This window comes from Hippoglossus stenolepis, chromosome 16, assembly GCF_022539355.2.
Source record: "Hippoglossus stenolepis isolate QCI-W04-F060 chromosome 16, HSTE1.2, whole genome shotgun sequence".
Classification (NCBI taxonomy): Eukaryota; Metazoa; Chordata; class Actinopteri; order Pleuronectiformes; family Pleuronectidae; genus Hippoglossus; species Hippoglossus stenolepis.
In genome coordinates this window covers 12,245,533-12,266,252 of record NC_061498.1, presented here as the reverse complement: position 1 = coordinate 12,266,252, position 20,720 = coordinate 12,245,533, and the positions used below count along the sequence as shown (strand labels likewise).

The window sequence follows — 20,720 nt, the reverse complement described above, 5'->3', positions numbered from 1 at the left end:
GATGAAAAGTGGTGACAGAGGATTGTAGTTTGCTGCTGCTACAGTCTGTGTATAGATGAATAACTCCACAGAAGTACTGACCAAAAATGAACAAACTTCTACTTTACTTTACTTCTTGTTTACACTGGTACATAACCTGTTGCAACAGGAGACTAATATTCAAACTCAAGTCAGACACTGAAAATAGAAAGTACCTTCTACCTGCCATTTACAAGTTGTCTTATATATAAATAACAACATAATGACATATAAGAATATATCAATAATAATAATAACACAAAAATGTAAACATTTACACATTATGCACACGTACATCAAATACTTACCTATGCACGTACATACATACGTATGTATGTATGTATGTATATATATATATACATATACAAAATTCACCAGAACTGTTTTTAAAGATGTTCCACAGAAAAGACAGCAACAGTTTTAGATTTTTTCATTCTCTTCAGTTCTTTAAAAAAATTATTCCAACTATTCCATGTCCTCTTGCTACGTGCTGTGTTTCAAGTTATCTGATGAAGATTTTATTTATACTTTTTAAAATTATTACGTGTTCAAGAGACGTCTTCAAATGTTTTTTCAGACTGATCAACAACATTCAGTTCACAATAATGTCAAACTGGGAAAAGTGGATACTCTACATTAGAGACATTTTAACCAAAGAGTCAGAGGTTTTTGCAAAATAAAAAAAGAAATTATGTTAGGAAGCTTGGATTTACAATCATAATAGTTGCCAGTAAAATTTCGGCCCATCACCTAATCAATTAACCACAGAGTAGCTGTAGTTCTAATCTAAATGTGTTTTCTATTCTTTGTTTATTCTTGTTGACTTTTTTTGTCTTTGTGGTATTAGGACAGTTCTGACATTTGATTTGAAGACTTCACAAATAAACCTCACTGACACAAATGATCACAAAAGAAGAAGAAAACAGTGTTTTTCGTTTCATCATTCATTTATTATTCATTATGCAGAGAGAGCTGATGCTGCAGACTCCGTCATCTTCTCCTGCTGTTTATCTGTATTTCTCAGCCAGGGCCAGAGCCAGAGCAGCCAGGAACTTGTCCATAGACACATGGACCTCAGGGGTGAAGTCCTCTGGGAACGTGATGGCCATGACCACAAGGATGTTGTGGGAGAGGATCTGTGAAAATAAATATCACCAAATGTTACATGAATGGGGATTTTAACTCCTAACCCACTTCTTTGTGTTGTCAGGTCAGGCTCTACTACACTTCATGAGATCAGGTTATTTGAGGGAAACAGTGTTCATACAATCATCGTACAACAATAAACAGACTCCACAGTCACAGGTGCTTCATATGAATTACAGGCTTAAGTTGTGTACCTTGAAGTTGGCAGGGTCCACTCTCAGGGTGAAGGCGTGCAGCTCACTGAGGCTCGCAAGACCTGCTTTCAGGTCGTCCAGTTTGGTCACAGCATACTCAACTCCACCCATGACGGTCATTCCGTGCTTCAACACCTGGGCAGAGCCGGGGCTCAGGTCCTTCCAGTGGGAGAAGTAAGTCTTGGTCTGCGGGTACACGATCAGCATCCTGGGTTTAAAAGAAACGAGAAGAAAGTGAGTGTAAATGAATCAGTCAAAGTTCAGGCAGGTTACATCTGTCAGTGTTTGGCTCATATTTGCCTGTTCAGAGCATCAGCACCGATGTCCTGCGCCTTTGAAGCCATTTTGGCCCAGAAGGCCTTGACTGTTTCCTTGTCCTTAGCAGTGAGAGTGGTCATCTTGTCTGGAGCTTGAGAGTCGCTGAATGCTCCGATCAGCTGAGACTGTGGGGGTTTTAAGCCTGAAACAGAGCGTGGCCACACCCGGGAACACCTCCAAGATATGGATCAGAGGGGGACCCTCTTCAGGTTCCAGCCCCCAAGAGATAAACAGAAATCTTGACATGGGGGGCTCTGCAGCCCCCATCGCTTCTCCCCAAAAAGATACGATCTTCTACAGTAACAATAGTCTGCTTTAGAAAGACAGCTACTACCAGAGTGAAGGAGGCCAGGTATCACAGAGGAGATGATCTGTGTCTACTGTACATTTTCTATAACATTAACACTGGATGAGGTGTCTATTGTTTAATGTACAGTTTACATGTAGACCTACAGACAGGCTGTGAGCAGTTAACCTGTTTATATTATCATTGGCACAGCTCAATGAATCATATATGTACTTACCCTAGTTTATTAAAGTAAAATATATAAAAATATATTTCATAAATAAAAGCATGAAGACAAATATATTTTTCATTTTCTTTTATAAAGAAACTTTTCAATTCATAGTTACAAAATGCTGTACTAGTGAAAAAAAAATGTATTGATTAAAATAAATTATTAAATTAGTCAATATGATTATAGCCGGTGTAAAAACTTGTTTTAAGTTATAATCTAACGTGTTTTAATCTTGTTTTGTTTTATTCACTCATTAGCCTTTTATTACATTTCTTTAATTTACTATATTTTACTTTATTTTCCATCTGTGTTTTTATCGTGCATCAGTTTTGTCAACTCTGACAAAAAGATGAAAACACATTTCCAATTTAATTTGTTGTGTAATTCAGTACACTGATGATAATTTATCTTTAATTGTGCTTAAATCAAACTGTGACTTTGTCACTATGTCATCATTTGAGATTTGACACAGACACAAAGAGAAAATAAGCCTCAGAAGAGACTGGATTCATTTTAACTCCATGAATCCATTTAAGACCAATTTTGGATCAGTGACCATCTGTATATTAATCATTGTGGCTCTTTTGTGTAACTTTGAATTGCTGACTATCTCTGTGGGGCCGCGGGGTGTTACACACAACTTGAACTTTTTCCTTGGAGACAATCTAAGTGGTGCAGATAGACTCTTATCTTTTCACTTTTTCAAACCCACAACACTTTGTCCAGCCCAGCAGCCTCATCCAATCACTGGCTCTGGGCCAGGAGCAGCGTTGCTTTATAAGCTGCATGTGGTGACGGTGAGAACAGGATTTACTGAAAACCTAGAGCCGACACAATGGTTGAATGGACAGACTTTGAGCGCGCCACCATCAAGGACATCTTCTCCAAGATTAACTATGAAGACGTGGGCCCTGCTGCTCTTTCCAGGTGACACATATATTTGAGGATAATTATTAGAAATGTGATTGTGTGCTTTAATGTTCATCTCTCTGAACATTTTTCATGTGTCAATCTGAGCCTGTAACAATATGTTTTGCTGACATGTTTCCTCAGGTGTCTGGTTGTCTACCCCTGGACTCAGAGGTATTTCGGCAACTTTGGAAACCTCTACAACGCCGCAGCCATCACCTCAAACCCATTGGTCGCAAAACATGGGACAACTATCCTGCACGGTCTGGACCGGGCTATGAATAACATGGACAACATCAAGGAAATATACGCCGAGCTGAGCGTGCTGCACTCTGAGAAACTGCACGTGGATCCTGACAACTTCAAGGTAGAAGACTGTGGAGCTGTTGTTGTCTACATGTGATGAGTGTGTTTGACAGAGAAGCCTCCTCACCCTTCATGTTGTGTTGTGTTGCAGCTGCTGGCCGACTGCCTGACCATCGTGCTCGCTGCTCGGATGGGTACAGACTTCAGTGGTGAAGTGCAGGCAGCTTTCCAGAAGTTCATGGCCGTGGTGGTGTCCTCCCTGGGAAGACAGTACCACTAGAGAGCTGCAGCACAAGAGAAGAACATCACATTTGTTCAGAGCCTCTTTGTTTTGGTTTCAAAAGCAAATAAAATAAATGTCAAATTAAACTTGATGTCTACCTGTGATTCTACTCAGGACAAGTGTGAGCATGAAGAAGAAAGTATTTGAGATAAATACTTTTTTAGTCAGGAACAACAGGGCTGATGAAAAGTGGTGACAGATGATTGTAGTTTACTGCTGCTACAGTCTGTCTATAGATGAATAACTCCACAGAAGTACTGACCAAAAATGAACAAACTTCTACTTTACTTTACTTCTTGTTTACACTGGTACATAACCTGTTGCAACAGGAGACTAATATTCAAACTCAAGTCAGACACTGAAAAAAGAAAGTACCTTCTACCTGCCATTTACAAGTTGTCTTATATATAAATAACAACATAATGACATATAAGAATATATCAATAATAATAATAACACAAAAATGTAAACATTTATACATTATGCACATGTACATAAATACATACCTATGTACATACCTACATACATACGTATGTAGGTATGTAGGTATGTACGTATATGTACATGTACAAAATTCACCAGAACTTTGTTTTTTAAAGATGTATCCACATAAAAAGGCAGCAACAGTTTTTAGATTTTTTCAATCTCTTCAGTTCTTTAAAAAAATTATTCCAACTATTCCATGTCCTCTTGCTACGTGCTGTGTTTCAAGTTATCTGGTGAAGATTTTGTTCATACATTTTTTTATATTACGTGTTCAAGAGACGTCTTCAAATGTTTTTTCAGACTGATCAACAACATTCAGTTCACAATAATGTCAAACTGGGAAAAGTGGATACTCTACATTAGAGACATTTTAACCAAAGAGTCTGAAGTTTTTGCAAAAGAAAAAAAAAATTATGTTAAGAAAGTTAGGATTTACAATCATAATAGTTGCCAGTAAAATTTCGGCCCATCACCTAATCAATTAACCACAGAGCAGCTGTAGTTCTAATCTAAATGTGTTTTCTATTCTTTGTTTATTCTTGTTGACTTTTTTTGTCTTTGTGGTATTAGGACAGTTCTGACATTTGATTTGAAGACTTCACAAATAAACCTCACTGACACAAATGATCACAAAAGAAGCAGAAAACAGACTTTTTCGTTTCATCCTTCTTTTATTATTCATTATGCAGAGTGAGCTGATGCTGCAGACTCTGTCATCTTCTCCTGCTGTTTATCTGTATTTCTCAGCCAGGGCCAGAGCCAGAGCAGCCAGGAACTTGTCCATAGACACATGGACCTCAGGGGTGAAGTCCTCTGGGAACGTGATGGCCATGACCACAAGGATGTTGTGGGAGAGGATCTGTGAAAATAAATATCACACACATGTTACATGAATGGGGATTTTAACTCCTAACCCACTTCTTTGTGTTGTCAGGTCAGGCTCTACTACACTTCATGAGATCAGGTTATTTGAGGGAAACAGTGTTCATACAATCATCGTACAACAATAAACAGACTCCACAGTCACAGGTGCTTCATATGAATTACAGGCTTAAGTTGTGTACCTTGAAGTTGGCAGGGTCCACTCTCAGGGTGAAGGCGTGCAGCTCACTGAGGCTCGCAAGACCTGCTTTCAGGTCGTCCAGTTTGGTCACAGCATACTCAACTCCACCCATGACGGTCATTCCGTGCTTCAACACCTGGGCAGAGCCGGGGCTCAGGTCCTTCCAGTGGGAGAAGTAAGTCTTGGTCTGCGGGTACACGATCAGCATCCTGGGTTTAAAAGAAACGAGAAGAAAGTGAGTGTAAATGAATCAGTCAAAGTTCAGGTAGGTTACATCCGTCAGTGTTTGGCTCATATTTATCTGTTCAGAGCATCAGCACCGATGTCCTGCGCCTTTGAAGCCATTTTGGCCCAGAAGGCCTTGACTGTTTCCTTGTCCTTAGCAGTGAGAGTGGTCATCTTGTCTGGAGCTTGAGAGTCGCTGAATGCTCCGAACAGCTGAGACTGTGGGGTTTTAAGCCTGAAACAGAGCGTGGCCACACCCGGGACCACATCCAAGATATGGATCAGAGGGGGACCCTCTTCAGGTTCCAGCCCCCAAGAGATAAACAGAAATCTTGACATGGGGGGCTCTGCAGCCCCCATCGCTTCTCCCCAAAAAGATACGATCTTCTACAGTAACAATAGTCTGCTTTAGAAAGACAGCTACTACCAGAGTGAAGGAGGCCAGGTATCACAGAGGAGATGATCTGTGTCTATTTTACATTTTCTATAACATCAATACTGGATGAGGTGTCTATTGTTTAATGTACAGTTTACATGTAGACCTACAGACAGGCTGTGAGCAGTCACCCTGTTTATATTATCATTGGCACAGCTCAATAATTCATATATATGTATTTACCCTAGTTTATTAAAGTAAGATATATTAAAATATATTTCATGAATAAAAGTATTAAGGCCAATATATTTTTCATTTTCTTTTATAAAGCACTTTTCCAAACACAGTTACAGAGTGCTTTACTAACCTATATTTAAAAATGATTAAAATAGTCAATATGATTATACCCAGTATGAAAAACTTTAAAGTTTAAAATGTTTTAATTTAATATATTTTAATCTTGTTTTGTCTTATTCATTTTTTAGTCTTTTATTTTATTTCATTTTATTTTATTTCATTATATTTTACTTTAATTTCCCTCCGTGTTTTTATCGTTATCAGTTAGGCCTCTAGACCTTCAGACAGGCTGTGAGCAGTTAACCTGTATACTTTATCCCTGGCACAGCTGAATGATTCATATATATGTACTTACCCTAGTTTATGAAAGTAAAATATATTAAAATATATTTTATAAATAAAAGTATTAAGACAAATATATTTTTCATTTTTCTTTTATAAATAACCTTTTCAATACACAGTTACAAAATGCTTTACTAGTGAAAAAACTTATTAAGTTATGTCAATATGATTAAAGCCAGTATCAAAAACTTTTTTAAAGTTATAATTTAATTTGTTTTAATCTTGTTTTGTTTTATTCACTCATTAGCCTTTTATTACATTTCTTTAATTTACCCTATTTTACTTTATTTTCCCTCTGTGTTTTTATCGTGCATCAGTTTTGTCAACTCTGATAAAAAGATGAAAACACATTTCCAATGTAATTTGTTGTGTAATTCAGTATATGAGATGTCAATGATCAACACTCTATTTAGGATTATAAAATATCCTCTATAATGTCATACAAGTTGTTAAATATGCACTTATTTGAAGTTAAATTATTGTTTCTATATCACAATGAACATGATTTAAGACACAATTTAAAGTAAACATTTTAGATAGAATGGTTTGACAATATTAAAGAAAGCTGTGTAAATATTTATGATATGATTTCTCTTCTAATCTTATTTCCCATTATGGTTTAGTTCAGTTTGTTTCTTTTAAATTCATGTATATTGAATATGAGCTAAGAATAGGCTGCATGCTGAGCTGAGATAAACCTGAAGTCTATCAGTGGAAACACCGGCTGCTTGTTCCACAGTCTGTTCTCTCTGTTCACTCCAGCTGATCATTCAACATCATTTATTGATCTTATGTGATCAATAATCACTGAAATGTACAAACCACTGTCCGAGGTGCTGATCCTCTGACGACCTGAGATGTGGGAGCTGTCCATGGTGCTCGCAGTCTCTCACACTGATGAGCTGGATTCAGGCTCACTGATGATAATTTATCTGTAATTGTGCTTAAATCAAACTGTGACTATGTCACTGTGTCATCATTTGAGATTTGATACAGACACAAAGAGAAAATAAGCCTCAGAAGATTCTGGATTCATTTTTACTCCATGAATCCCTTTAAGACCAATTTTGGATCAGTGACCATCTGTATATTAATCATTGTAGTTCTTTTGTGTTACTTTGAATTGCTGACTTTCTCTGTGGGGCCGCGGGGTGTTACACACAACTTAAACTATTTCCTTGGAGACAATCTAAGTGGTGCAGATAGACTCTTATCTTTTCACTTTTTCAAACCCACAACACTTTGTCCAGCCCAGCAGCCTCATCCAATCACTGGCTCTGGGCCAGGAGCAGCGTTGCTTTATAAGCTGCATGTGGTGCTGGTGAGAACAGGATTTACTGAAAACCTAGAGCCGACACAATGGTTGAATGGACAGACTTTGAGCGCGACACCATCCAGGACATCTTCTCCAAGATTAACTATGAAGACGTGGGCCCTGCTGCTCTTTCCAGGTGACACATATTTTGGGATAATTATTAGAAATGTGATTGTGTGCGTAAATATTCATTTTCTTGGAACATGTTTCATGTGTTAATCTGATTGTGAAACAATATGTTTCGCTCACATGTTTCCTCAGGTGTCTGGTTGTCTACCCCTGGACTCAGAGGTATTTTGGCAACTTTGGAAACCTCTACAACGCTGCAGCCATCATCTCAAACCCATTGGTTGCAAAACATGGGACAACTATCCTGCACGGTCTGGACCGGGCTATGAATAACATGGACAACATCAAGGAAATCTACGCCGAGCTGAGCATGCTGCACTCTGAGAAACTACACGTGGATCCTGACAACTTCAAGGTAGAAGACTGTGGAGCAGTTGTTGTCTACATGTGATGAGTGTGTTTGACAGAGAAGCCTCCTCACCCTTCATGTTGTGTTGTGTTGCAGCTGCTGGCCGACTGCCTGACCATCGTGCTCGCTGCTCGGATGGGTACAGACTTCAGTGGTGAAGTGCAGGCAGCTTTCCAGAAGTTCATGGCCGTGGTGGTGTCCTCCCTGGGAAGACAGTACCACTAGAGAGCTGCAGCACAAGAGAAGAACATCACAGGCTGACCATTTGTTCAGAGCCTTTTTGTTTTGCTCTCAAAAGCAAATAAAGTAAATGGCAAATTAAACATGTTGTCTACCTGTGATTCTACTCATGATAAGTGTGAGCATGAAGGGTAAAGTAATTGAGATAAAAAAATTTTTAGACAGGAACAACAGGGCTGATGAAAAGTGGTGAAAGATGATTGTAGTTTGCTGCTGCCACAGTCTGTGTATAGATGAATAACTCGACAGAAGTACTGACCAAAGATTTATAAATTTCTACTTTACTTTATTTCTTTTTTACACTTGTACATAACCTGTTGCAACAGGAGACTAATATTCAAACTCAAGTCAAACACTGAAAAAAGCAAGTACCTTCTACTTGCCATTTACAAGTTGTCTTATCCATAACAATAACAACATAATGACAAATATACATTATGCACACATACATAAATACATACCTATGTACGTACATACATACGTACCAATGTGGGTATGTATGTATGTACGTATATATACACTACCGTTCAAAAGTTTGGGGTCACTTAGAAATTTCCTTATTTTTCAAAGAAAAGCACTGTTTTTTTCAATGAAGATAACATTAAATTAATCAGAAATACACTCTAACATTGTTAATGTGGTAAATGACTATTCTAGGTGGAAACGTCTGGTTTTTAATGAAATATCTACATAGGTGTATAGAAGCCCATTTCCAGCAACTATCACTCCAGTGTTCTAATGGTACATTGTGTTTGCTAATCGCCTTAGAAGACTAATGGATGATTAGAAAACCCTTGTGCAATTATGTTAGCACAGCTGAAAACTATTTTGCTGGTGAGAGAAGCTATAAAACTGGCCTTCCTTTGAGCTAGTTGAGTATCTGGAGCATCACATTTGTGGGTTCGATTATACTCTCAAAATGGCCAGAAAAAGAAAACTTTCATGTGAAACTCGCCAGTCTATTCTTGTTCTTAGAAATGAAGGCTATTCCATGCGAGAAATTGCGAAGAAACTGAAAATTTCCTACAACGGTGTGTACTACTCCTTCAGAGAACAGCACAAACGGGCTCTAACCAGAGTAGAAAGAGAAGTGGGAGGCCCGGTGCACAACTCAGCAAGAAGACAAGTATATTAGAGTCTCTAGTTTGAGAAATAGACGCCTCACAGGTCCTCAACTGGCAGCTTCTTTAAATGGTACCCGCAAAACGCCAGTGTCAACGTCTACAGTGAAGAGGCGACTCGGGATGCTGGCCTTCTAGGCAGAGTGCAAAAGAAAAGCCATATCTGAGACTGGCCAATAAAAAGAAAAGATTGATATGGGCAAAAGAACACAGACATTGGACAGAGGAAGATTGGAAAAAAGTGTTATGGACAGAGGAATCAAAGTTTGAGGTGTTTGGATCACACAGAAGAACATTTGTGAGACGCAGAACAGGTGAAAAGATGCTGGAAGAGTGCCTGACGCCATCTGTCAAGCATGGTGGAGGTACTGTGATGGTCTGGGGCTGCTTTGGTGCTGGTAAAGTGGGAGATTTGTACAAGGTAAAAGGGATTTTAAATAAGGAAGGCTATCACTCCATTTTGCAACGCCATGCCATGCCCTGTGGACAGCGCTTGATTGGAGCCAATTTCCTCCTACAACAGGACAATGACCCAAAGCACACCTCCAAATTATGCAAGAACTATTTAGGGAAGAAGCAGGCAGCTGGTATGCTGTCTGTAATGGAGTGGCCAGCGCAGTCACCAGATCTCAACCCCATTGAGCTGTTGTGGGAGCAGCTTGACCGTATGGTACGCAAGAAGTGCCCATCAAGCCAATCCAACTTGTGGGAGGTGCTTCAGGAAGCGTGGGGTGAAATTTCTACAGATTACCTCAACAAATTAACAGCTAGAATGCCAAAGGTCTGCAATGCTGTAATTGCTGCAAATGGAGCATTCTTTGACGAAAGCAAAGTTTGAAGAACAAAATTTATATTTCAAATAAAAATCATTATTTCTAACCTTGTCAATGTCTTGACTATATTTTCTATTCATTTTGCAACTCATTTGATAAATAACAGTGTGAGTTTTCATGGAAAACACAAAATTGTCTGGGTGACCCCAAACTTTTGAACGGTAGTGTACATGTACAAAATTCACCAGAACTTTGTTTTTAAAGATGTATCCACACAAAAGGCAGCAACAGTTTTAGATTTTTTCAATATCTTCAGTTCTTTAAAAAAACTATTCTAACTATTTCATGTCCTCTTGTTTTACGTCCTGTGTTTCAAGTTATCTGCTGAGGATTTTGTTGATTAAATGTTTATCATTAAGTGTTCAAGAGATGTCATCAGACTGATCAACAACATTCAGTTTACAATAATTTCCAACTGGGAAAAGTGGACACTCAACATTAAAGAAACTTGAACCAAAGTGACGGACGTTTTTAGAGAAAAATATATATATATTATGTTAGGAAGTTAGGATTGACAATCAAAACAGTTGCCAGTAAAATTTCGGCCCATCACCTAATCAATTAACCACAGAGCAGCTGTAGTTCTAATCTAAATGTGTTGTCTATTCTTTGTTTATTCTTGTTGACTTTTTTTGTCTTTGTGGTATTAGAGACAGTTCTGACATTAGATTTGAAGACTTCACAAATAAACTTCACTGACACAAATGATCACAAAAGAAGCAGAAAACAGTGTTTTTCGTTTCATCATTCATTTATTATTCATTATGCAGAGAGAGCTGATGCTGCAGACTCCGTCATCTTCTCCTGCTGTTTATCTGTATTTCTCAGCCAGGGCCAGAGCCAGAGCAGCCAGGAACTTGTCCATAGACACATGAACCTCAGGGGTGAAGTCCTCTGGGAACGTGATGGCCATGACCACAAGGATGTTGTGGGAGAGGATCTGTGAAATTAAATATCACACACATGTTACATGAATGTGGATTTTAACTCATAACCCACTTCTTTGTGTTGTCAGGTCAGGCTCTACTACACTTCATGAGATCAGGTTATTTGAAGGAAACAGTGTTCATACAATCATCGTACAACAATAAACAGACTCCACAGTCACAGGTGCTTCATATGAATTACAGGCTTAAGTTGTGTACCTTGAAGTTGGCAGGGTCCACTCTCAGGGTGAAGGCGTGCAGCTCACTGAGGCTCAGAAGACCTGCTTTCAGGTCGTCCAGTTTGGTCACAGCATACTCAACTCCACCCATGACGGTCTTTCCGTGCTTCAACACCTGGGCAGAGCCGGGGCTCAGGTCCTTCCAGTGGGAGAAGTAAGTCTTGGTCTGCGGGTACACGATCAGCATCCTGGGTTTAAAAGAAAGACAGAAAAGAAAAGAGAAGAAAGTGAGTGTAAATGAATCAGTCAAAGTTCGGGCAGGTTACATCTGTCAGTGTTTGGCTCATATTTACCTGTTCAGAGCATCAGCACCGACGTCCTGCGCCTTTGAAGCCATTTTGGCCCAGAAGGCCTTGACTGTTTCCTTGTCCTTAGCAGTGAGAGTGGTCATCTTGTCTGGAGCTTGAGAGTCGCTGAATGCTCCGATCAGCTGAGACTGTGGGGGTTTTAAGCCTGAAACAGAGCGTGGCCACACCCGGGAACACCTCCAAGATATGGAGCACAGGGCGATCCTCTTCAGATTTTATCCCCTGGCACAGCTCAATGACTCATATATGTACCTCCCGTAACTTTATGAAAGTAAAATATATTAAAACATATTTCATTAATAATAGTATGAGAACAAATACATTTTTCTTTTCTTTTAATAAAGAACTTTTTTAAAACACAGTTACAGAGTGCTTTACTAGCCTATATTACAAAATTATTAAATTAGTCTACAAGAATATAGCCAGTTTGAAAAACTTTTTTAAAGTTTTAATTTAAAATGTTTTAATCTTGTTTTAGTTTATTTCATTTCTTTATATTCTACCCTATTTTACTTTATTTCCCCTACGTGTTTTTATTGTACAGCAGTTTGGTCAACTCTGACAAAAAGATGAAAACACATTTCTGATGAAATTAGTCGTGTCATTTAGTATATAAGATGTCTATGGTCAACCTTTTATTTCTGATTACTCTATAATCCCTTACAAGTTGTTAAATATTCACTTAAGTTGAAGTTAAATTATGGTTTATATATCACAATGAACAAGTTTTAAGCCACAATTAAACCGAAACAATTTTAATGAATGGTTTTACATATTCCTGATATTTCCCTCTGTTCACTCCAGCTGATCATTCAACATCAACTACTGATCTTATGGGATCGATAATCAAATGAATGTACGAACCACTGTCCGAGGTGCTGATCCTCTGACGACCTGAGATGTGGGAGCTGTCCATGGTGCTCACACTGATGAGCTGGATTCAGACTCACTGATGATAATTTATCTGTAATTGTGCTTAAATCAAACTGTGATTATGTCACTATGTCATCATTTGAGATTTGATACAGACACAAAGAGGAAATAAGCCTCAGAAGAGACTGGATTCATTTTTACTCCATGAATCCCTTGAAGACCCATTTGGGATCAGTGACCATCTGTATATTAATCATTGTGGCTATTTTGTGTTACTTTCAATTGCTGAGTGTCTCTGTGGGGCCGCGGGGTGTTACACACAACTTGAACTATTTCCTTGGAGACAATCTAAGTGGTGCAGATAGACTCTTATCTTTTCACTTTTTCAAGCCCACAACACTTTGTCCCACCCAGCAGCCTCATCCAATCACTGGCTCTGGGCCGGGAGCAGCGTTGCTTTATAAGCTGCATGTGGTGCTGGTGAGAACAGGATTTACTGAAAACCTAGAGCCGACACAATGGTTGAATGGACAGACTTTGAGCGCGCCACCATCAAGGACATCTTCTCCAAGATTAACTATGAAGAAGTGGGCCCTGCTGCTCTTTCCAGGTGACACATATTTTTGATATTTTGGGATTATTAGAAATGTGACTGTTTGCGTAAATTTTCATTTTCTTGGAACATTTTTCATGTGTCAATCTGAGCCTGTAACAATATGTTTTGCTGACATGTTTCCTCAGGTGTCTGGTTGTCTACCCCTGGACTCAGAGGTATTTCGGCAACTTTGGAAACCTCTACAACGCTGCAGCCATCATCTCAAACCCATTGGTTGCAAAACATGGGACAACTATCCTGCACGGTCTGGACCGGGCTATGAAGAACATGGACAACATCAAGGAAACCTACGCCGAGCTGAGCGTGCTGCACTCTGAGAAACTGCACGTGGATCCTGACAACTTCAGGGTAAAAGACTGTGGAGCAGTTGTTGTCTACATGTGATGAGTGTGTTTGACAGAGAAGCCTCCTCACCCTTCATGTTGTGTTGTGTTGCAGCTGCTGGCCGACTGCCTGACCATCGTGCTTGCTGCTCGGATGGGTACAGACTTCAGTGGTGAAGTGCAGGCAGCTTTCCAGAAGTTCATGGCCGTGGTGGTGTCCTCCCTGGGAAGACAGTACCACTAGAGAGCTGCAGCACAAGAGAAGAACATCACATTTGTTCAGAGCCTCTTTGTTTTGGTTTCAAAAACAAATAAAATAAATGGCAAATTAAACATGTTGTCTACCTGTGATTCTACTCAGGATAAGTGTGAGCATGAAGTGTAAAGTATTTGGGATAAATTCTTTTTTAGACAGGAACAACAGGGCTGATGGAAAGTGGTGAAAGATGATTGTAGCATTGCTGCTGCTACAGTCTGTGTATCGATGAATACTTCCACAGAACTACTGACCAAAATTAACAAATAAGTTTACAAATATAGTTTACACTTGTACATAACCTGTTGCATCAGGAGACTAATATTCAAATTCAAGCCAAATGTTTTGTCAGACCGATCACCAATATTCAGTTCACAATCATTTGAAACCGAGGAAAGTAGATACTTTTCACTTTCGAGAAACTTGAACCAAAGAGTGTTGAACGTTTTAGCAAAATAAAAAAAATGTAAAAATATTATGTCCAAGTTAGGATTGACAACAAAAATGTTGCCATTCAAATTTCTGCCCATCGCCTAATCAATTAACCACAGAGTAGCTGCAGTTCTAATCTAAATGTGTTTATCTGAGTTTACAAGTACAGTTTACACTGGTACATAACCTGTTGCCACAGGAGACTAATATTCAAACTCAAGCTAGACACTGATAAAAGCAAGTACCTTCTACTTGCCATTTATAAATTGTCTTATACATAACAAAAACAACATAATGACATATAAGAATGATAACTATAACACTAAAACATATATACATTATGCATACACGCACACATAAATACATTCTCACATATATGTATACATACATCAAAATTCACCAAAACTGTGTTTTTAAAGATGTATGTACCCAAAAGGCAGCAACAGTTTAAATTGTTTCACTCTCGTTGCTTTAAAAAACGATTTCAACTATTCCATGTTCACTTGATATGTGCTGTGTTTCAATTTATCTGCTGATGATTTGGTCACATTTGAGAAACTTGAACCAAAGAGTATTGGAAATTTTTGCATAAAAAAATAAAAAAATAAAAAAAGAATGTCCAAGTTAGGATTGACAATCAAAATAGTTGGCAGTAAAATGTCAGCCCATCACCTAATCAATTAACCACAGAGCAGCTCTAGTTCTAATCTAAATGTGTTTTCTATTCTTTGTTTATTCTTGTTGACTTTTTTTGTCTTTGTGGTATTAGGACAGTTCTGACATTTGATTTGAAGACTTCACAAATAAACCTCACTGACACAAATGATCACAAAAGAGGCAGAAAACAGTGTTTTTCGTTTCATCATTCATTTATTATTCATTATGCAGAGAGAGCTGATGCTGCAGACTCCGTCATCTTCTCCTGATGTTTATCTGTATTTCTCAGCCAGGGCCAGAGCCAGAGCAGCCAGGAACTTGTCCATAGACACATGGACCTCAGGGGTGAAGTCCTCTGGGAACGTGATGGCCATGACCACAAGGATGTTGTGGGAGAGGATCTGTGAAAATAAATATCACACACATGTTACATGAATGGGGATTTTAACTCCTAACCCACTTCTTTGTGTTGTCAGGTCAGGCTCTACTACACTTCATGAGATCAGGTTATTTGAGGAAAACAGTGTTCATACAATCATCGCACAACAATAAACAGACTCCACAGTCACAGGTGGTTCATATGAATTACAGGCTTAAGTTGTGTACCTTGAAGTTGGCAGGGTCCACTCTCAGGGTGAAGGCGTGCAGCTCACTGAGGCTCAGAAGACCTGCTTTCAGGTCGTCCAGTTTGGTCACAGCATACTCAACTCCACCCATGACGGTCTTTCCGTGCTTCAACACCTGGGCAGAGCCGGGGCTCAGGTCCTTCCAGTGGGAGAAGTAAGTCTTGGTCTGCGGGTACACGATCAGCATCCTGGGTTTAAAAGAAAAGAGAAGAAAGTGAGTGTAAATGAATCAGTCAAAGTTCAGGTAGGTTACATCCGTCAGTGTTTGGCTCATATTTACCTGTTCAGAGCATCAGCACCGACGTCCTGCGCCTTTGAAGCCATTTTGGCCCAGAAGGCCTTGACTGTTTCTTTGTCCTTAGCAGTGAGAGTGGTCATCTTGTCTGGAGCTTGAGAGTCGCTGAATGCTCCGAACAGCTGAGACTGTGGGGGTTTTAAGCCTGAAACAGAGCGTGGCCACACCCGGGAACACCTCCAAGATATGGAGCACAGGGCGATCCTCTTCAGATTTTATCCCCTGGCACAGCTCAATGACTCATATATGTACTTACCCTAGTTCATGAAAGTAAAATATATTAAAACATATTTCATTAATTATAGCATTAGAACAAATACATTTTTCGTATTTTTTCATAAATAACTTTTTTAAAACACAGTTACAGAGTGCTTTACTAACCTATATTAAAAAAAATATTAAATTAGTCAATAGGATTATAGCCAGTATGAAAAATGTTTTAATTGAATATGTTTTAATCTTGCTTTATTTTATTCACTCATTAGCCTTTTATTTAAGATTATTTTATTTTGTTATATTTTACCCTATTATGCTTTATTTTCCCTCTGTGTTTTTATTGAACAGCAGTTTGGTCAACTCTGACAAAAATATAAAAACACATTTCTGATGAAATTAGTCGTGTAATTTAGTATATGAGTCAATGGTCAACCTTTGATTTCTGATTATGAAATATCCTCTATAATTCCTTAAAAGTTGTTAAATATTCACTTAAGTTGAAGTTAAATTATTGTTTCTATATCACAATGATCAAGTTTAAAGCCACAATTAAAAATATAATTTATTAAAGAATGGTTTTACAATATTAAAGAGACTCGTGTACATATTCCTTATATTTCCCTCTGTTCACTCCAGCTGATCATTCAACATCATTTATTGATCTTATGTGATCAATAATCAAATAAATGTACAAACCACTGTCCGAGGTGCTGATCCTCAGACGACCTGAGATGTGGGAGCTGTCCATGGTGCTCGTAGTCTCTCACACTGATGAGCTGGATTCAGGCTCACTGATAATTTATCTGTAATTGTGCAAAAATCAAACTGTGACTATGTCACTATGTCATGATTTGAGATTTGATATAGACACAAAGAGAAAATAAGCCTCAGAAGAGACTGGATTCATTTTTACTCCATGAATCCCTTGAAGACCCATTTGGGATCAGTTACCATCTGTATATTAATCATTGTGGCTATTTTGTGTTACTTTGAATTGCTGACTGTCTCTGTGGGGCCGCGGGGTGTTACACACAACTTTAACTTTTTCCTTGGAGACAATCTAAGTGGTGCAGATAGACTCTTATCTTTTCACTTTTTCAAGCCCACAACACTTTGTCCCGCCCAGCAGCCTCATCCAATCACTGGCTCTGGGCCGGGAGCAGCGTTGCTTTATAAGCTGCATGTGGTGACGGTGAGAACAGGATTTACTGAAAACCTAGAGCCGACACAATGGTTGAATGGACAGACTTTGAGCGCGCCACCATCAAGGACATCTTCTCCAAGATTAACTATGAAGAAGTGGGCCCCGCTGCTCTTTCCAGGTGACACATATTTTTGATATTTTGGGATTATTAGAAATGTGACTGTTTGCGTAAATTTTCATTTTCTTGGAACATTGTCCATGTGTCAATCTGAGCCTGTAACAATATGTGTCGCTGACATGTTTCCTCAGGTGTCTGGTTGTCTACCCCTGGACTCAGAGGTATTTCGGCAACTTTGGAAACCTCTACAACGCCGCAGCCATCATCTCAAACCCATTGGTTGCAAAACATGGGACAACTATCCTGCACGGTCTGGACCGGGCTATGAAGAACATGGACAACATCAAGGAAACCTACGCCGAGCTGAGCGTGCTGCACTCTGAGAAACTACACGTGGATCCTGACAACTTCAGGGTAAAAGACTGTGGAGCTGTTGTTGTCTACATGTGATGAGTGTGTTTGACAGAGAAGCCTCCTCACCCTTCATGTTGTGTTGTGTTGCAGCTGCTGGCCGACTGCCTGACCATCGTGCTTGCTGCTCGGATGGGTACAGACTTCAGTGGTGAAGTGCAGGCAGCTTTCCAGAAGTTCATGGCCGTGGTGGTGTCCTCCCTGGGAAGACAGTACCACTAGAGAGCTGCAGCACAAGAGAAGAACATCACATTTGTTCAGAGCCTCTTTGTTTTGGTTTCAAAAACAAATAAAATAAATGACAAATTAAACATGTTGTCTACCTGTGATTCTACTCAGGATAAGTGTGAGCATGAAGTGTAAAGTATTTGGGATTCAAACTTCTTATAAACAGGAACAACAAAAAAAGTGGTGACAGAGTATTGTAGTTTACTTCTGTTACAGTCTATCTATCGATGAATAACTCCACAGAAGTATTGACCAAAATTAACAAAATTCTACTCATGTTTATCTAAGTTTACAAATATAGTTTACACTTGGTAAATAACCTGTTGCATCAAGAGACTAATATTCAAATTCAAGCCAAATGTTTGGTCAGACCGATCACCAATGTTCAGTTCACAATAATTTAAAAAGCAGATACGTTTCACACTAGAGAAACTTGAACCAAAGAGTGTTGAACGTTTTAGCAAAATAAAAAAAATGTAAAAATATTATGTCCAAGTTAGGATTGACAACAAAAATGTTGCCATTCAAATTTCTGCCCATCGCCTAATCAATTAACCACAGAGTAGCTGCAGTTCTAATCTAAATGTGTTTATCTGAGTTTACAAGTATAGTTTACACTGGTACATAACCTGTTGCCACAGGAGACTAATATTCAAACTCAAGTCAGACACTGATAAAAGCAAGTACCTTCTACTTGCCATTTATAAGTTGTCTTATCCATAACAAAAACAACATATTGACATATAAGAATAATAACACTAACATTAAAACATAAAAACATTATGCATACACACGAACAGATAAATACATACATTCTCACATATATGTATACATACATCAAAATCACCAAAACTGTGTTTTTAAAGCTGTATGTACCCAAAAGGCAGCAACAGTTTAAATTGTTTCACTCTCGTTGCTTTAAAAAACGATTTCAACTATTCCATGTTCACTTGATATGTGCTGTGTTTCAATTCATCTGCTGATGATTTTGTCACATTTGAGAAACTTGAACCAAAGAGTATTGGACATTTTTGAAAAAGAGAATAAAAAAAAAAAAAAGATTGTCCAAGTTAGGATTGACAATCAAAACAGTTGCCAGTAAAATTCCGGCCCATCACCTAATCAATGAACCACAGAGCAGCTGTAGTTCTAATCTAAATGTGTTGTCTATTGTTTGTTTATTCTTGTTGACTTTTTTTGTCTTTGTGGTATTAGGACAGTTCTGACATTTGATTTGAAGACTTCACAAATAAACCACACTGACACAAATGATCACAAAAGAAGCAGAAAACAGTGTTTTTCATTTTATCATTCATTTATTATTCATTATGCAGATGAATTACTCCGTCATCTTCTCCTGATGTTTATCTGTATTTCTCAGCCAGGGCCAGAGCCAGAGCAGCCAGGAACTTGTCCATAGACACATGGACCTCAGGGGTGAAGTCCTCTGGGAACGTGATGGCCATGACCACAAGGATGTTGTGGGAGAGGATCTGTGAAAATAAATATCACACACATTTTACATGAATGGGGATTTTAACTCCTAACCCACTTCTTTGTGTTGTCAGGTCAGGCTCTACTACACTTCATGAGATCAGGTTATTTGAAGGAAACAGTGTTCATACAATCATCGCACAACAATAAACAGACTCCACAGTCACAGGTGGTTCATATGAATTACAGGCTTAAGTTGTGTACCTTGAAGTTGGCAGGGTCCACTCTCAGGGTGAAGGCGTGCAGCTCACTGAGGCTCAGAAGACCTGCTTTCAGGTCGTCCAGTTTGGTCACAGCATACTCAACTCCACCCATGACGGTCTTTCCGTGCTTCAACACCTGGGCAGAGCCGGGGCTCAGGTCCTTCCAGTGGGAGAAGTAAGTCTTGGTCTGCGGGTACACGATCAGCATCCTGGGTTTAAAAGAAAGACAGAAAAGAAAAGAGAAGAAAGTGAGTGTAAATTAATCAGTGAAAGTTCAGGCAGGTTACATCCGTCAGTGTTTGGCTCATATTTACCTGTTCAGAGCATCAGCACCGATGTCCTGCGCCTTTGAAGCCATTTTGGCCCAGAAGGCCTTGACTGTTTCCTTGTCCTTAGCAGTGAGAGTGGTCATCTTGTCTGTAGTTAGACTGTTTGCATTATCAGCTCAAACCGTGGGGGTTTTATACTCAAGACCAAGTGAAGTCACACCCAGGATCACCATCAAGATAGGTTGCATGAGGTGGTCCCGTGATGGGCTGGAGCTTGAACAAGATTTAAATAGAAACATCCCAGAGTTGTTGTGGGACAAAAACTCTAACTCTTTTTTTGATCAACTATAAAAGGCAAAAAATGCAATTAGTGCTGTATGGGATATATCACTGTGTTGTCAGGTGTGACAGATGGAAGGGTTTCCTTTGTTAAAAAGTAATAAAAGATCCAGAGACCAATCAGGGCGAATTCAAACTGATTTTAAAACTCTGCAACCAAATAAAATAATTGGATTTGTTTATCAGTTGGAAATGTTCCAGTGTGATGAGAGATGTCATTTTCTGTTTTCTGCCAACATGGTGACTTTCTGGGGCTTATCTGAGCCAGCACACTGCAGC

At 39.0% G+C, this 20,720-nt stretch overlaps 9 protein-coding genes across 11 annotated transcripts; 4 read left to right on the top strand and 5 right to left on the bottom strand.

Moving 5' to 3' along the window:
- Window positions 1-951: 951 nt before the first annotated feature.
- LOC118123489 (hemoglobin embryonic subunit alpha-like) lies at window positions 952-1,817 on the bottom strand. The gene is made up of 3 exons (XM_035180907.2): window positions 1,659-1,817; window positions 1,359-1,566; window positions 952-1,154 (listed from the first exon to the last, which is right to left on the bottom strand). The coding sequence occupies exons 1-3, from the start codon at window positions 1,754-1,756 to the stop codon at window positions 1,026-1,028; spliced, it is 435 nt and encodes a 144-aa protein (XP_035036798.1). The 5' UTR covers window positions 1,757-1,817; the 3' UTR covers window positions 952-1,025.
- Window positions 1,818-2,997: 1,180 nt separating this feature from the next.
- LOC118123456 (hemoglobin subunit beta) lies at window positions 2,998-3,752 on the top strand. Its single transcript, XM_035180859.1, has 3 exons — window positions 2,998-3,121; window positions 3,248-3,470; window positions 3,561-3,752. The coding sequence occupies exons 1-3, from the start codon at window positions 3,030-3,032 to the stop codon at window positions 3,687-3,689; spliced, it is 444 nt and encodes a 147-aa protein (XP_035036750.1). The 5' UTR covers window positions 2,998-3,029; the 3' UTR covers window positions 3,690-3,752.
- A 1,087-nt stretch (window positions 3,753-4,839) lies between these two features.
- Window positions 4,840-5,670, bottom strand: LOC118123218 (hemoglobin embryonic subunit alpha-like). Its single transcript, XM_047343795.1, has 3 exons — window positions 5,543-5,670; window positions 5,243-5,450; window positions 4,840-5,037 (listed from the first exon to the last, which is right to left on the bottom strand). The coding sequence occupies exons 1-3, from the start codon at window positions 5,638-5,640 to the stop codon at window positions 4,909-4,911; spliced, it is 435 nt and encodes a 144-aa protein (XP_047199751.1). The 5' UTR covers window positions 5,641-5,670; the 3' UTR covers window positions 4,840-4,908.
- Window positions 4,847-20,279, bottom strand: LOC118123216 (hemoglobin embryonic subunit alpha). 3 transcript variants are annotated; one of them, XM_035180444.2, is made up of 4 exons: window positions 20,148-20,279; window positions 19,835-20,042; window positions 19,499-19,629; window positions 4,847-4,906 (listed from the first exon to the last, which is right to left on the bottom strand). In XM_035180444.2, the coding sequence occupies exons 1-3, from the start codon at window positions 20,243-20,245 to the stop codon at window positions 19,501-19,503; spliced, it is 435 nt and encodes a 144-aa protein (XP_035036335.1). In that variant the 5' UTR covers window positions 20,246-20,279; the 3' UTR covers window positions 4,847-4,906; window positions 19,499-19,500. The 3 variants fall into 3 exon arrangements, with proteins under 3 accessions (XP_035036335.1, XP_035036334.1, XP_035036333.1); XM_035180443.2 differs by lacking the exon at window positions 4,847-4,906 and adding an exon at window positions 11,201-11,277; XM_035180442.2 differs by lacking the exon at window positions 4,847-4,906 and having other exon boundaries at window positions 19,433-19,629.
- LOC118123213 (hemoglobin subunit beta) lies at window positions 7,841-14,055 on the top strand. Its single transcript, XM_035180439.2, has 4 exons — window positions 7,841-7,932; window positions 8,058-8,280; window positions 8,371-8,523; window positions 14,022-14,055. The coding sequence occupies exons 1-3, from the start codon at window positions 7,841-7,843 to the stop codon at window positions 8,497-8,499; spliced, it is 444 nt and encodes a 147-aa protein (XP_035036330.2). The 3' UTR covers window positions 8,500-8,523; window positions 14,022-14,055.
- LOC118123214 (hemoglobin embryonic subunit alpha) lies at window positions 11,227-12,074 on the bottom strand. Its single transcript, XM_035180440.2, has 3 exons — window positions 11,927-12,074; window positions 11,614-11,821; window positions 11,227-11,408 (listed from the first exon to the last, which is right to left on the bottom strand). The coding sequence occupies exons 1-3, from the start codon at window positions 12,022-12,024 to the stop codon at window positions 11,280-11,282; spliced, it is 435 nt and encodes a 144-aa protein (XP_035036331.1). The 5' UTR covers window positions 12,025-12,074; the 3' UTR covers window positions 11,227-11,279.
- Window positions 13,293-14,055, top strand: LOC118123211 (hemoglobin subunit beta). Its single transcript, XM_035180437.2, has 3 exons — window positions 13,293-13,424; window positions 13,556-13,778; window positions 13,869-14,055. Exons 1-3 carry the CDS (start codon window positions 13,333-13,335, stop codon window positions 13,995-13,997), a joined length of 444 nt encoding a protein of 147 aa, XP_035036328.1. The 5' UTR covers window positions 13,293-13,332; the 3' UTR covers window positions 13,998-14,055.
- Window positions 15,294-16,165, bottom strand: LOC118123215 (hemoglobin embryonic subunit alpha). Its single transcript, XM_035180441.1, has 3 exons — window positions 16,005-16,165; window positions 15,705-15,912; window positions 15,294-15,499 (listed from the first exon to the last, which is right to left on the bottom strand). The coding sequence occupies exons 1-3, from the start codon at window positions 16,100-16,102 to the stop codon at window positions 15,371-15,373; spliced, it is 435 nt and encodes a 144-aa protein (XP_035036332.1). The 5' UTR covers window positions 16,103-16,165; the 3' UTR covers window positions 15,294-15,370.
- On the top strand, window positions 17,407-18,219 carry LOC118123212 (hemoglobin subunit beta). The gene is made up of 3 exons (XM_035180438.1): window positions 17,407-17,557; window positions 17,689-17,911; window positions 18,002-18,219. The coding sequence occupies exons 1-3, from the start codon at window positions 17,466-17,468 to the stop codon at window positions 18,128-18,130; spliced, it is 444 nt and encodes a 147-aa protein (XP_035036329.1). The 5' UTR covers window positions 17,407-17,465; the 3' UTR covers window positions 18,131-18,219.
- Window positions 20,280-20,720: the final 441 nt, after the last annotated feature.

Coding starts and splice junctions, on each gene's coding strand:
- LOC118123489 (XM_035180907.2), bottom strand. CDS start 1,756: ATGACCACTCTCACTGCTAAGGACAAGGAAACAGTCAAGGCCTTCTGG. Junction 1,567..1,658: donor GGTGCTGATGCTCTGAACAG/GCAAATATGAGC, acceptor TTTTAAACCCAG/GATGCTGATCGTGTACCCGC. Junction 1,155..1,358: donor TGGACCCTGCCAACTTCAAG/GTACACAACTTA, acceptor TTATTTTCACAG/ATCCTCTCCCACAACATCCT.
- LOC118123456 (XM_035180859.1), top strand. CDS start 3,030: ATGGTTGAATGGACAGACTTTGAGCGCGCCACCATCAAGGACATCTTC. Junction 3,122..3,247: donor GGCCCTGCTGCTCTTTCCAG/GTGACACATATA, acceptor ATGTTTCCTCAG/GTGTCTGGTTGTCTACCCCT. Junction 3,471..3,560: donor TGGATCCTGACAACTTCAAG/GTAGAAGACTGT, acceptor GTTGTGTTGCAG/CTGCTGGCCGACTGCCTGAC.
- LOC118123218 (XM_047343795.1), bottom strand. CDS start 5,640: ATGACCACTCTCACTGCTAAGGACAAGGAAACAGTCAAGGCCTTCTGG. Junction 5,451..5,542: donor GGTGCTGATGCTCTGAACAG/ATAAATATGAGC, acceptor TTTTAAACCCAG/GATGCTGATCGTGTACCCGC. Junction 5,038..5,242: donor TGGACCCTGCCAACTTCAAG/GTACACAACTTA, acceptor TTATTTTCACAG/ATCCTCTCCCACAACATCCT.
- LOC118123213 (XM_035180439.2), top strand. CDS start 7,841: ATGGTTGAATGGACAGACTTTGAGCGCGACACCATCCAGGACATCTTC. Junction 7,933..8,057: donor GGCCCTGCTGCTCTTTCCAG/GTGACACATATT, acceptor ATGTTTCCTCAG/GTGTCTGGTTGTCTACCCCT. Junction 8,281..8,370: donor TGGATCCTGACAACTTCAAG/GTAGAAGACTGT, acceptor GTTGTGTTGCAG/CTGCTGGCCGACTGCCTGAC.
- LOC118123214 (XM_035180440.2), bottom strand. CDS start 12,024: ATGACCACTCTCACTGCTAAGGACAAGGAAACAGTCAAGGCCTTCTGG. Junction 11,822..11,926: donor GGTGCTGATGCTCTGAACAG/GTAAATATGAGC, acceptor TTTTAAACCCAG/GATGCTGATCGTGTACCCGC. Junction 11,409..11,613: donor TGGACCCTGCCAACTTCAAG/GTACACAACTTA, acceptor TTAATTTCACAG/ATCCTCTCCCACAACATCCT.
- LOC118123211 (XM_035180437.2), top strand. CDS start 13,333: ATGGTTGAATGGACAGACTTTGAGCGCGCCACCATCAAGGACATCTTC. Junction 13,425..13,555: donor GGCCCTGCTGCTCTTTCCAG/GTGACACATATT, acceptor ATGTTTCCTCAG/GTGTCTGGTTGTCTACCCCT. Junction 13,779..13,868: donor TGGATCCTGACAACTTCAGG/GTAAAAGACTGT, acceptor GTTGTGTTGCAG/CTGCTGGCCGACTGCCTGAC.
- LOC118123215 (XM_035180441.1), bottom strand. CDS start 16,102: ATGACCACTCTCACTGCTAAGGACAAAGAAACAGTCAAGGCCTTCTGG. Junction 15,913..16,004: donor GGTGCTGATGCTCTGAACAG/GTAAATATGAGC, acceptor TTTTAAACCCAG/GATGCTGATCGTGTACCCGC. Junction 15,500..15,704: donor TGGACCCTGCCAACTTCAAG/GTACACAACTTA, acceptor TTATTTTCACAG/ATCCTCTCCCACAACATCCT.
- LOC118123212 (XM_035180438.1), top strand. CDS start 17,466: ATGGTTGAATGGACAGACTTTGAGCGCGCCACCATCAAGGACATCTTC. Junction 17,558..17,688: donor GGCCCCGCTGCTCTTTCCAG/GTGACACATATT, acceptor ATGTTTCCTCAG/GTGTCTGGTTGTCTACCCCT. Junction 17,912..18,001: donor TGGATCCTGACAACTTCAGG/GTAAAAGACTGT, acceptor GTTGTGTTGCAG/CTGCTGGCCGACTGCCTGAC.
- LOC118123216 (XM_035180444.2), bottom strand. CDS start 20,245: ATGACCACTCTCACTGCTAAGGACAAGGAAACAGTCAAGGCCTTCTGG. Junction 20,043..20,147: donor GGTGCTGATGCTCTGAACAG/GTAAATATGAGC, acceptor TTTTAAACCCAG/GATGCTGATCGTGTACCCGC. Junction 19,630..19,834: donor TGGACCCTGCCAACTTCAAG/GTACACAACTTA, acceptor TTATTTTCACAG/ATCCTCTCCCACAACATCCT.